The following is a 14,036-nucleotide window of genomic DNA, read 5'->3' on the forward strand; positions in this document are numbered from 1 at the left end:
CCTCAGTTTTGAGAAATCTCCAAATATAACAGCTTTTATTTATACAATATTTAAAGTAAACACAACAAGAATGCAATAAGCTGACAGCCAAAATAAGCACACATGTAACAAAAACCATGTATAGCAGGTAAGCAGATTAAAATACTGTCTATATAATAAAGTTATCACATGAGATAACATCTGCATGTGCGTTTACATTTTTATTGTTTAAAATTATAACCTATTATTTTTAACAATTTAATTCAATTAAGTTATTGACTGAACAATGTTAATAAAATTTAACTTCCACTAAAGTTCAATTAAAAAAAACGTGCATTCCAATTTTTCATACTTTTGTCTTTATTTTTGGTGACGTCGACTCAGAACAAAAGACAATTCATGAACTTTTTACAGAAGTTTTAATTTTATATATAAAAAGGGTCACACTATGGAATAGACTGCTCAAAACTTAATAAATTTTAACGATTATTTTTATTCATTACGAAAGTTTAATTTTGTAAAAGGTTGTTTTTTTTTCGTTAGGTCATATTTTCAGATAACCAGTTTCATTCATTTCAAAATGCAAATTATTTTATAAATACCTTTAAAAATATTAATTTTAATTCAATAAATGTTCAAATAATTAAGGTTTTATTTTGTGTAATTGTGTTAATTGAATATATTTGTGTTGCTTTTATCAAAGAAAGTATGTAAAATTAACATTTTCAGAAAAATTCTGGAATTGTCTTCCTCTGTTCACTTTGAACATCTCGAAAAACAAAAAAAAAAAAAAAAAAAAAAAAAAAAAAAACTGTCCTCAAAAACTTAACTGCACAAATGCCAAATATTTTTGGATACATAACCAGCATGCACTTTGTTCTTACCTATAATATAAAGTTGGATATGGGTATATATTTATATGTACAGTATGCACTTTTAAATTATTTAATTAATCATTACAGATTTTAGAATACACCTGCTAAGCATAAGAGGTTGTAATACGGGCTATATATAGTTTAATTTAGTTTTGCACAAAGAGGACAGACAGGATATAAAACTGCCATGAACATTAAAATGCCTATAATTTTGGTAACATTTTCACAATAGATATTAAATATCAGTTAATAAATATTCTCCAAATTTAATTTCTTTGGAGTTTTGTTTGAAGAGTTTATAAGAGGGCATAATGTGGGCACAACCTCCCATTTGAAAATCCAAATATTTCAGATTTGCATGAAATTGTTTATATTCATTAGAAACAAATTAAGTAAGATTTCCTGAATTTAAATTTCTTCTCAAGACCCCTTAAGTTTTAAGCAAAAGTTGTAAACATTTTCTAGAATAAAAACAAAAAATCATGTAATGAATTTTGATCAAAATTGGAATAAGGATTCTAGACATAAGGTTTATTAAGCATTATATCTTGAATTTTTATCTTCATAAGAAAACAAAAATGATACAAAACTTTTTTCTTTTTAGGAAAATAGTTTTACCTGTTCTGGGACAGTTATTGTTCTAATTATTTATAAATAATAAAATATAGTTTTATTAATAAATATAAACTAACTTGTACTAAGCAGTCATTATTTCAAGTGAACGAAAAAAACAAAAGATGATTAACAAGATATCTATTGACTGTCGTCTTGAAAAGACCAATGCTATTGATAGGAAGAAAACAGTCAGCAGGGAAACATTTCATATGTCTTCAGTTCTTGGAAAGAAGCTACCGCAATAGGAAGATGTATTATGAGGTATCTGAATAGCAATTTAATGAAGACTGCTAGACTAACAAGCCAAACAAACTGGAACAAAGGAAGCAGAGAATAAATAAAATTGTTATCAAATCAAACTGTCTGCCAATTTACAGAAACATTGGAGATGGGTTCCCCCTCCTATGGAAACACCATATTTTCTTACAAGAAATTAAGAGACAACAATAAAAATGAGGGAAGGAGGGATGGGGAGTGAACAAAACAAAACTAAAAGTCATTGTTTTAAGTAGAGCAACAGACTTTTCTGGGAATTGTACATTTATGCAAATATTCAATTTCATTCAGATATTTTTTCCTTTGTTTTTTAGCACAAATAAAAAATGATACTTGACCTTTTCTAATTAAACTTTCATTCTTGCCAGAAATGACAGTTTGAAAGACTTAGGGCTTATATATATATACACACACACACACATTTGGGTAATCTCCAAAAATACCGTTAGGGCTTACAACATGGCCGCCAGAAGAGTCACGTGATCCGGTAGATCCAAAACATGAATCGCCGTATTACGAAACCGGAAAACGCAAATTTAAAGCAAACTTTGACAAACAAGCATAATAATTAAGTACAAAAACAGTTTTTCAATATCATAATAAATAATTTATTTAGAACGGTCATTTAATTTGTTTCTCAAAGTTTGCCTATTTTTATAACATTATATCAACAAAAAATTAAATACAAACAAATTGTGATTGTTTGTCAAAGTTTGCCTTCAAGGCTGCGTTTTCCATTTGCACGATTCATGTTTTGGATCAACCGGATCACGTGACTCTTCTGGCGGCCATGTTGTAAGCCCTAACGGTATTTTTGGAGATTACCCACATTTGGAGTCATTTACCTTAAGTTTAAAAATAAACAAACAAACAAACAAAAAAAGACTAAAAATGAATTCACTGTATATTAAACAATTTATTCAGTTAACTTGCAATAAAAATCATTCAGTTTGAGATAAATCTTTATCAAATCATAAAAAAACTGTTTTGTCAATTTCCAGAAACATTGTTTGAGATAGATCCCCTGGAAGCAATATATTTTCTTAAAACAGGATGGGTGGGGAGTGAACAAAACAAAACTAAAAAAATCATTGTTTTAAGTGAAGTAACATATTTTTCTGTAAATTACATATTCATCTTGATTTTCAATTTCACTTTTTTTTAGAAATATTTTTTTCCTCTTTGCTTTATCAGCACAAATGAAAAAAATACCTGACTTTTTATGGATATCACTTTGTATTTTTTCTGGCAATAATCATGATGGCCATTCCAATAAATTTTAAAACATTTCTTAAAAAAAATAAATATAAAATAAAATTTCTAATGTCATTCTTAAAAAAAAAAAAAAAAAAAAATCTGATAATTAACCCTTTAAAATGCTTTAAATAATATTTTAACTCATTTATGGGATTTAAATTTCAACCCTTCATAAAACATCCTAGCAATTTTATTGCAAAATCCAATTTGTTTTTTTAACAACATATGTACATTCATTAAACTATCTTTCCAAAAATGTAAATATTTTATCAATAAATTAAAAAAAAAAAAAAAAAAGATTAAAAGGGGGGGGGGGGTAATGAAAATGAAAATAAAAACTGCTTAGCAGGTAAATACTGTTACTTATGTATATATCATGATCACGGTCGGTTCATTAAATAAGTATTAATTGCAACCAAGTATCAATGTCCATGGAACTGATAGTGTAGTAACTTTCAAATGCATTTGTGTATAAATATGGTTAAAATTGGGAATTACCATGTAAGGTTATAATTTAAAAAAGTGGAAAATTCCATCAGTAATTTAAATTAGGACTACATGGCAAGAGATTACATTTCAGAGAGGAAGTAGCTAGAGATATGCAGTGAATAATCAAATTTTCCTTTTTTTTTTTTTATTGAACCACAAGGAGCAGTTGGATTTATGAGAGACAAGAGTGAAGTATAAATGTATATTATACAGTAAAATTAAAAAAAAAAAAAAATAAATAAAAAAAAAATACGATTGTTACACCCCAAATGATTTTGTGCTGTTCTTTAATTTAATCAACAAATATTACAAAATAATTACATATTAAAAAAACATGAAAGAAGAGAAAACAAACTGCTGCTATGTGTTATTAAATTAACAAGATGCCATCAGATAATCTGCAAAGATTGAATAAACAGTTCCAGTGTTACGATGGTGGCTCTTTAAGCCAGCAATTGATTTGCAGGATCTGCTAGTAAAACAGTGGAAGTGTGAAATTGTTGGAGAGTTGTCTCAGAACTTTAGTCACAATCCATTATCACAAAGTTTACTACAATGTGCACGGATAAGTTTGCTGCCCACCTGGTATGCAAAGTAGTTACAACTAAGTATATTTTTTTAGACTATTTTAGTTTGTTTAAGTCTCAGGACTTCTGCTGAGGTTAACCTTTTATTTCATTATGAGTAACAATTATATTCAAAAATGGCCAAGATCAAAGTGTAGTATCTGTTCTCCAGATGCTGCACTTCCATTTCTTATTCTCTTTCGGTGGAGGAGCAGTCCTTCACGACTGAGACATTTTTTTATTTTTGTACCTTTTCTCCACGTTAAAAAACGACCCTGGTGTCTAACTCTGTCCCGTGGGGAGGCATTGTAAATAGGTACAATTATATCTAAAAACTCTTAAGGATTTAAACTTCTCTACTTTTTCTGAGTCCCAAATAACTGTTTCTGTTTCTTTCCCTAGTTCTTAAATTGTGATCAGCAGACAATACTTTTCTTCTCAATAAACCACTTTAATTATATTAATTTAATTATATTAGTTACTTTTTTGTTTATTATGGTGTTTGCTTGGTTTGTTAAATATCAAAACTGTGCATGCTGAAAAATCATTTTGGCAAGAAGAGGTACACCTGTCAACAGAATGCAAGAAACAACATAACATGATCAATTGTCAAGAGATAAAATAATTATCGGATGAACCAAAAGGTAATTTGAATAAAAATACTACATCTGACATCGGCGACCACCTGCATAGGCAGAGACAACATAAACATGACTGACTGTTAAAAGATAAGATAAATGTTGGATGCATGAAAGGCCCCTTTTGGCAAGAAGTACATGTAGGTGCACTAGAGTTGCACCAAGCAAAAAATAAAAAAATAAGGACAAACAAGTGTACCCTCTGTATTTGTTTCCCCACGAAAACAAAATGTAACACAAGGTCATTTTAATGTGGGAGAAAATCAGCTCCTCTAAAAGGGGGCACTCTGGCAGTATGCAAAAATAAAATTGCCTTGGTATAGAAAGCCCCCCCTCTCCATTGACTAAGAAGAATTTAATTTGAGCGCAGCATCAGAGTAGACACTAGACCCCAGCCACTAGGTCGAACGAGTGTACTCTCTGCTTGAAGGTAGAAATGACTGGCATTATAAAAAAAAAAAATTTAAAAAATAGATGAATCCATATTTTCCATGGATATAGAACAGAAATCAACTTCAAAAGTATAACAGTGCCAAATCAATAATCGCCTAATTTTCATTCATGTCACCCTCCTCCTTGGCAAAGCCAGAGAGTCATATCGGTTATAATTTTTATAAATATCTATATAGTCACACATCTTATTTGTAATAAAAAATGAAACATAAAAGAATCTCTAAGTTGCATTGTACTTACATCATACCAGTTTTCCTGTCTTTGAATGCTGTTGTAGATGGCCAGGTTCCTGAGAAGAACAAAAAAAATTTTGAAAAATGAAAAAAAAATTTGAAAAATGCTGAAAAGAAATTTTGAAAAATGCTGAAAAAAATTTTGAAAAATGATGAAAAAAATTTTTGAAAAATGATGAAAAAATTTTTTGAAAAATGATGAAAAAATTTTTTGAAAAATGAAAAAAAAATTTTGAAAAATGATGAAAAAATTTTTTGAAAAATGATGAAAAAATTTTTTGAAAAATGATGAAAAAATTTTTTGAAAAATGATGAAAAAATTTTTTGAAAAATGATGAAAAAAATGTTTTCATTTTTTTTTTTTTTACATGAAGTCACCACTTATCAAGGTCTGGAAGATAAGGGTTATTGCGTGTACAGTAGTCAATAGATAATATCGTAGTCATAATTAGTAATGGAGATTTGATACAGTATCTTAAATGGGGGTTTATCATGAATTTGTTCATGTTGGACTTGAAGACATCCAAGTTGTAGTCAGGTGAGAAACAAAGCAAATGGAAGAGAGTTCCACAATCATGCACTTCTAAGAAAGAAGCTTTGTTTGTGGAATCTACGTTTTGATTTAGGTACAGATACAGAATGGGGAAAATTATTGACAGTGGTTTCAGCTAGACGGGTGTTTTTCGCAAAGGATTAGCGAGGGGGAGACCAGAGATTGGAGCTCGAACGAGCACTTGCCATGGGAATGTTTTCGCATTTCAGGAAAGGATGAGAGATGGAGGTGTAAAATAGGTTTCATATTTTTATGTTTCTAACCACAATATTTATGTTGGAGCATCTTCAACATGAGGCCACTATTTTGAGTACACGCACAACGATCAAATGTAAATGGGAAAAACAGACAACGATGAAGAAACAATTACATTTTTTTTTTTTTAACTATTCATAACTGATTCTGCAGATGGACCATAGTTTCAATAGCACTGAAGAACTTTATCATTAAAAGACCTTTAGAGTCTGTGTCAACTCCTCAGCATCTCACAAAAACAAGGCCATTTTTTTTTAATTGCTCTCATATTTGAAAGATGCTGATTTTTTTTTTTTTTTTTTACATGGGGGTCACCACTTATCAAGGCCCGGAGGCCACTCAGGGATAAGGGTTATTGCATGTACAGTAATCAATGAGATAGTATTGTAGTAATACTTAGTATTGGAGATTTGACAGAGTGTCTTACTTAAGGGGGGGGCGGTTTGTAAGGAATTTGTTTATGTTGGATTTGAAGACATCCAAGTTGTAGTCAGGTGGGAAACAAAGCAAATGGAAGAGAGTTCCACAATCGTGCACTTCTGAGAAAGAAACTCTGCTCATGGAATCTACGTTTGGATTTAGGCACAGATAAAGAGTGGGGAAAATTAAAAGCCATTTATGCCAATGAAACCATGGTTCATCTACAGAATTAGCAACATATAATTTTTTTTAATTTGTATTTATATAATTAAATAATTTCACATGTATTGAACTCAAAACCAATAATTTTGAAAAAGTGCTCAATACATATGTAGAGTGAAATTATATAACCATCAGAAAATCCCCATGTGGATTAATCCACGTTTCAATGATGTTAATCATTTCCTCAGGCGTTCAAGTCTGAGATTTTCTGATGGTCATATAATTTCACTTATACACAAATTCTACATAATTTACACCATTAACAATTACTACACTGTCACCATTCATTAACTCTTATCTTCGAGTGGCCCTCAGGCCTTGATAAGTAGTGATTCCCAAGAAAAAACACACACACACTTAATCATATGCAGAGAGTTTGCCGAGACAAACCTAAGAGAGAGGGGGGTTATACGAAAAATGCTTACTTTACTCCTACGGATTGAGCTCTGGAAAGGAAGCGGGCAGAGATACTAAGACGAGGTGTGCTGCTGGTTAAACGGTCATTCATCTCTTGCTCAAGGACATCAAGTTTCTTCAGGAAGTGAGCGCCAGTTGCAGGTGTGAAACTTAGACTTTCAAAGTTTTCTTTCACGAATGTCTGCAGAAAAAAAAGGACATTAAAAATACCAAATAAACAATGTGCAGAAAAAAAAAAAAAAAGACATTAAAAATACCAAATAAACAACGTGCAGAAAAAAACAAGAAAAAAAGATAAATTTTTAAACATTTTTTTCAACAATTTATTCATCACAATATTCAGCTTAACATTTATTTTACACGTTGCATGTATCACATTACATATGTACGGCATAATCATGTTGGCCCTGATCAGTACTAAAATGGATAGCCATTTGAGAAATCCAGGTGCTGTATGTGCTCTCCGCTTATCTCGGCATTGTTTTCAATAATCTAGCACTTCTCCTTGCCACTGGACTCAAGCAATGCTGATTGAGGAGAGGTGTGGTCGGTGATTACTAGGGCTATGACAACAGCATATTCTTTTCATTGTTTTGACTCGAGTATATATCCGACACAGTTAAGACACAAACCACATCACTCCAAATAAAAACATAAGATATCAATGGATATATACCTGAGAATCAAAATAAGGAAAAGAATATGCTGTTGTCATAGCCCTAGTGATTACGCAACCCTTGCCTCACAATTTCACATCCAACTACACTTACAGGGAGTATCCATTGTCTTTCAAGACTGAACTGAGCCATCGTGTGCTTTGCATGGCTTTTAAACATTAATTAATCTCTGGCCAGGTATTTATCCCTCTTTCTCTCAAATAAATCCAGATTACCTCTTTGGCCTTCTCCTGCCAACTTATCCTGCCACTTCAATTATTCTTCATCTACTAACCTCCAAACTTGCATCCATTCTTTCAATGTGGCCTTACCATCAGAATCTACTCTTCTGCAGACACTTCCCTATACTGTTCAGATCTAATCTTCCTCTGAGGTCATCAGAACTAAGCCTGTCTTTAAGACTCACAATACACATCAATAGTATCATTCTCATATCATTTCTCTTCATGCAATATTTTCAATACTCACTGCCTAGGAGATTGCATACACATGCCTAATAGACTCTTCTCTCAGTTGACAGAAGTAACGCTCTGCTAGTTAGTAATGGCAGAAGTTCCCAGAATTTGCTCCATCCACTAAACTTTTGCAATCACACTAGCACCTGCTCCACCTTGTGCTCCAATGATATCATCAAAATAAACTTCAACATTTTCAATAGCTTCTTCATCCAGATATACTTTGCTCACCTCAGAGTTCTCATCGATCGCCATTTGTCTTGCACTTCTTGCACACAAATTAGTTATTCCCTCTCAACTGATCAGTAATTCCGCCACACTTCTTGCATACCTAGTGCTAACAAGTACCACTAAAAATCGAATTGCATCTGACTCCCTTTCTACAACTTGAAAAAGGGAACTTTTGTTTTTCTGCAAGCTATACAACACTACAACCACTGATCATCACTTTGGTCTTGGTAACATTCACTTTGAAACCTTTACTTTATATAGTACTTGCTGTATATACTCAGAATATCCTAACTCTTAATCCTTTTAACATTTTCCTGAAAGTGGATGACATGCTGTATTTATTGAAGCATAAAACATATCCATCTCCATCAATGAAAATCAAACAGTCAATGAGGAAATAACTCTCCTAGGTTAAAGCTTACTTCTGTTTTTAAATGCTACTGATGTCGGCTTTAGTAAATAAAACAAAAAACAAGTTAAACCAATCTTAAATAATATTCCTGAACAGAACGAAACAATTCTATCATTAAAAACCATTAATAACATGGAGCTAATTATAAAAATAGATTTTAATGTAATATGCAAATGAGGTAACTTCTGTAATATAGATTTCCTCTGAATAAATAACATAGAAATGATGATGGAAGAAAAGGGTGTAAAAGTCAGTTTTCAGTGTGAAAATTAATTTGTAAAACAGTGTACCTTTTTAGATATATATTAATAAAATTGTGAACAAACAAACAGACAGACAGGAATATGTCTTTAATAGAATAGAAAATTTCTCTGTATCTTTAACTTAACTTAAATAGATCATCCTCCATTGTTTCACAGGAAAGTACTAAATCGGCATCATACAGCATCACTTGCAGATAAACCATATAAAACTCCCTGGATAATGCTTCTAAGAAAACAACTAAAAATTATCGAACTAAGTACAGAACCCTGAAGTATTCTTACTGTTTTTATCTACAAAGGGATCACCACATATCAAGGCACGGAGGCCACTGAAGGATAAGGATTAATGTGTGTATGGTAGTTATTGGGACGACAGCATAGTAATCGTCAGTATAATATTCATTCTTATTATTTATATAATATTTATTGCTTACTTAAGACGGTTCACTAAGAACTTGTTTACGTTGGACTTAAAAACAATAGTTAGCAAGAAAGCAGATCAGCAGAACAGTATTCCACAGGTGGGGAGTTCTAGGAAAGAAGCTTGGTTCATGGAATTCACGTTTAGGTTTACGCACCAATAGGATAACATATAGAGCTATTTTTATTAAAATAGTTCCTTCTGTTTTTGCCAAATTTTGCCAGTGTATATAACGAGGAAAAGTCCCTTTCTGATTCATACTTACGTAAATTCCAGTTGAATTTTAAAACTTTACTTAACAAAAAAACAGTCTTCACTTTTAAACAATTCTTTTTTGGAATAGTTTTATTTTAAATCTTGAAAACAAAACATTTTTGTAGTGTTTACTTTGAAGATTCTACTCTTAATTTTAAATTTTAAAATAAAAACTTTTTTATTCATACTTTTTAAAATATATTTTTTATTATATTAAACCATTCTAATAAAAAAAAAAATTCAAAGTAGAAACTAAAAAAATACATTTTGATTATAATGTTTTATCAAAAAAAAAAAAAACATTCGGGGGGGGGGGGGGGGGGCAAAAATCGTTTCAAAGTGAAGATTAGTTTTTTTTTTTTTTTTTATGTAGATTTTGGAAATTAAACTGAAATTTAAATATTAACCGGAAGAGAAATTTCCTCTATATTAGCGACAATACTTCCGCTAAACAGAAAGCAAAAGTCAAACAAAAACTGCTTTAGTAAAAATAACTAAATATTGAATATCTGGTACAGTTATCTGGAAAATAAAACAAAAGTGTTAATAAGTATGTGTAACCTCTCTTTCGCTTTATCTACCTCCTCCTTTCTATCTCTCCACAGTCAAAAAGGATTTCCCCTCCTTTGATCAAGGACAGAACAGATGATACACATTAATCATAGCCAGAAAGCAAAGAAAGTGTATTTTAGTTCAATTTTTACACTAAAATTTGGAGAAAAAAAAAAAAAAAAAATCTAAATGTCGCATCCCTTCTTCAGAGACTTACTGTTCTTGGCGACCCTCTCAAATGAGTAAACATAAAAATAACCTGACAAGCAGCAAAATCCTACCCCTTCACTGTTGAGGTCCCTAGATGCTGGAAAGCCTTCTATTCTAATAGTTTTTTCCCATTGGACTGATACACATTGGCATTCCCTCCCTATTTTCTATTTCCCTTAATGCACTAATCTGTAGAAGTTTCAATTGCAAACAAAATAAAATATAGTTATACTTGCTTCTAAATGTTGATCCAAATGCCAGACAAACTAATAACCAAAATGTCACATGTGTGTGTGTGTGTGTACAGGGTGAGTCAAAAGTAGGCGAGCAGCATTTTAAATAGGTTTATGCATCAGTTATATTAATACAATTCCTAACGTGTCTACCTACTTTTGGTTCACCATATATATATATATATATATATATATATATATATATATATATAGTTTTTTGTTTAAATATAATTATCCACTGACATGTGTTTCATCGTCTACGACTCATCAGAGTGACTGAATCTAGACAATGAAACACGTGCCAGTGGATAATTATATAAAAACAATATATATGAAGCTCCCCATTTGGGGGTACCAAATTGGCCAAAGGTAAAATTATTCCCAACTCACATTTAGGTAAAAATGCGCTTTTGTATAAATAATTGAATTCATTCAAAACGTATTGCAAAAACAAATAAAATAACCTGAATGCATGTATATATATATATATAAAAGATAGAGAGAATTGGTTACATCTTTGAAAATATTATTACCTGAGCTTAATTAGAAAATTCAGAAATCTGAATAATGTTAGAAAATATGTTCAGAATTTGCCTCAGCTATGCCACACATCAATTCAGACTTCATTCCAATCATCAATGACATCAGATGTGTACATCTTTCTCTCTCCACAAGAGGCCGACCCCCTTTTGTTACTATAACAAACAACCAATATGAAAAAGGTGGGGGGGGGGAGGAAATAAAAAGACCCACAAATTCTTCTACGAATATAATAATGTTCACAAGATTTCAATCACTTAATAAATTAAACATTTTTAAAAATTTTCTCACCATATATATATATATATATATATATATATATATACATATACATTCTTATGATTATAATGAAAATATATACTTTTAGGGTATATATTCTATAAATTTTCTAAATTGTCACAAACTTAAAAAGAAATTTTCACTTTCAGAGCATGTATATTGTTAGTTATCATTCCAAACCAGAAAGTGTATTTAATTCACACTTTTGGAGTTGTCAACCATTTTTACCTTTGATAAAAGAGTTTCTGGTAAATAGCCAATCCATAGAGATTCTGAGATGGAGAATAGCGTTTCTTCTCATGAGAAGACTAAACTATCAAATATTTTTTATGGAGCGACTCCAGTTTCTGATTGATTGTTAGCAAAGCGTGGCTCCATTTGATTGGTCAGCTCTTATCATATCTGTCTATAAATAGAACCTTCCAATACAACTTTTTTTTTACATGCATTCTATTTCAAGGGGGGGGGGAAATCTCCAATTGTTTTTTCCGAAGAATACATATTTGTCTTTGATGAGTTGTTTGGTTGAGTTCCGCTATTCAACAAAACACGTATAAGACATACTACATAAAAATATGAATACTCTGAGTATGAATTAAATAAATCTTCTGGTTTGGAATGAGGTGTGTGTGTGTGTGTGTGTGTGTGTAATTATTCTAAGTAGTATCAGTTTTTGCAGAAAAAAGTATGGGTGTAAAGGAACAAATAAAAAGTAGGGTAACAAGATTATACGTGGAATGTGTAAATTTTATACGAAGGAAATTTCTGTATAGTGGTGTGAAAAAGGAAGTATATGGCACATAGTGAGAAACGGCATCTTTTGGATTTGGGCTGCAGTACCAAACAGATGTGCTTTAGAGATCTTGAACGGTTTTAGGAGTTTTGTCTGACTATGACTAGAAAGTGCTTTCATGCTAATGGCATCACGAATTTTGAAAATGATACTAAAATTGAGAGTCAGCTTGACTTGATCTGACTGACTTTAAAACCCACCAGGAAAGAGGCCGAAACTGGTTCCTAAATCCCTTATATGGAGTGTAATAATAGATTTAGTTTCTACAAAGTTAGAGTGCATTATTTTGTTGGCTAGTATGATCCAGAAGAGAACTTGGATATGATAAAAGGGAGATAACTCTTGATAATTCGAAGCCAACAACAATAAACAGCTAATAGGATTTACTATGACGTGCACGGTGATAGGAGTAACTCACCTGAGCATGTGTGGGGTCAACACATATGGGAATCATGTTGCCGACGTTGAAGTACTCAAAATTACAATTGTTGCTGTTGTTGTCTTCATAAAATACCTGGACAACAACAATAACACCAACCGGAATTGAACAAGAAATTCTCACAATAAGAAATCAAAAACAACGATATTGGGTCAAAGAATAATTTATGACCCCCCCCCTTTTTTTTGGTTTTTGTTTATTTTTCTTAAATTAAAAAAATGCACGCAAAAATAAATTTTATTGGTAAAATTTATTTTATTTAAAAAATATGTCGTCTTTCCAAATAGTTTGAATTATTTTGACTACTATCCTCTTTTTCAGGTTTCAACTAATGTAATCACTAATCTTCAGATAGTTTTTTTTTTCAAACTCTGAAATAATGGGTCTACGTAAACAATCCTAGTATGAATTTTGAGAGCTTTAGACCTAATGGTGTCTGGATGAGTAATATACTAATATATGTGTACAAGACTTCTAAGCCCATTAAAAACAGAAACGGTTACAGCCCATTGATTTAGAATGAGTGCTTTATAACAAACTGATAGTTAAACAGTTTGTTTAGGGATGATTATCCATTCTTACTTATCTTAACCCATTAAAAACGGGGAAAAGTTACAGCCTGTTGATTTAGAATGAATGCTTTATGATAAATTGATGATTGAATATGGTTACATTTGTGCTCATTTTTGCATTAAATACTAATCCATATGAATGTGTATCAAACAGATACTATAATACTTAGTTCGATGCATCTTATTATAAAAGTCCATACAAAATTTCAGCCAAATTAAATTAGTAGTTTATGAGAAAAACTCAGAATAAATGTGGTATTATTGGGACTAATCACTGTATCGAATACCATAATACTTAGTTTGTTGTATCTTATACAAAATTTCAGCTAGATTGGCCCAGTAGTTTCCAAGAAAAAGTGAAACAGACAGGTTAAGCTCAGTAGATATTAATTTATATAATATATCATAAACCCGAAAAATACACTTGTAAATTGCTTTTTTTGTTCACTATAATTT

At 31.1% G+C, this 14,036-nt stretch overlaps 1 protein-coding gene across 5 annotated transcripts in view; it reads right to left on the bottom strand.

Moving 5' to 3' along the window:
- Positions 1-14,036, bottom strand: part of LOC145260432 (uncharacterized) — a 544,502-nt gene that overhangs the window by 77,304 nt on the left and 453,162 nt on the right. For all 5 annotated transcript variants that reach the window (XM_080118436.1, XM_080118435.1, XM_080118434.1 and 2 more), the window contains 2 exons: positions 7,257-7,429; positions 5,389-5,437 (listed from right to left, as the gene is read on the bottom strand). In XM_080118436.1, coding sequence (XP_079974562.1) covers positions 5,389-5,437; positions 7,257-7,429 — 222 coding nt within the window. The remainder of the gene's footprint in view (positions 1-5,388; positions 5,438-7,256; positions 7,430-14,036) is intronic.

The sequence above is a fragment of the Euprymna scolopes genome, chromosome 36, assembly GCF_053919585.1.
Source record: "Euprymna scolopes isolate OS-2025 chromosome 36, ASM5391958v1, whole genome shotgun sequence".
In the NCBI taxonomy this organism is placed as follows: Eukaryota; Metazoa; Mollusca; class Cephalopoda; order Sepiida; family Sepiolidae; genus Euprymna; species Euprymna scolopes.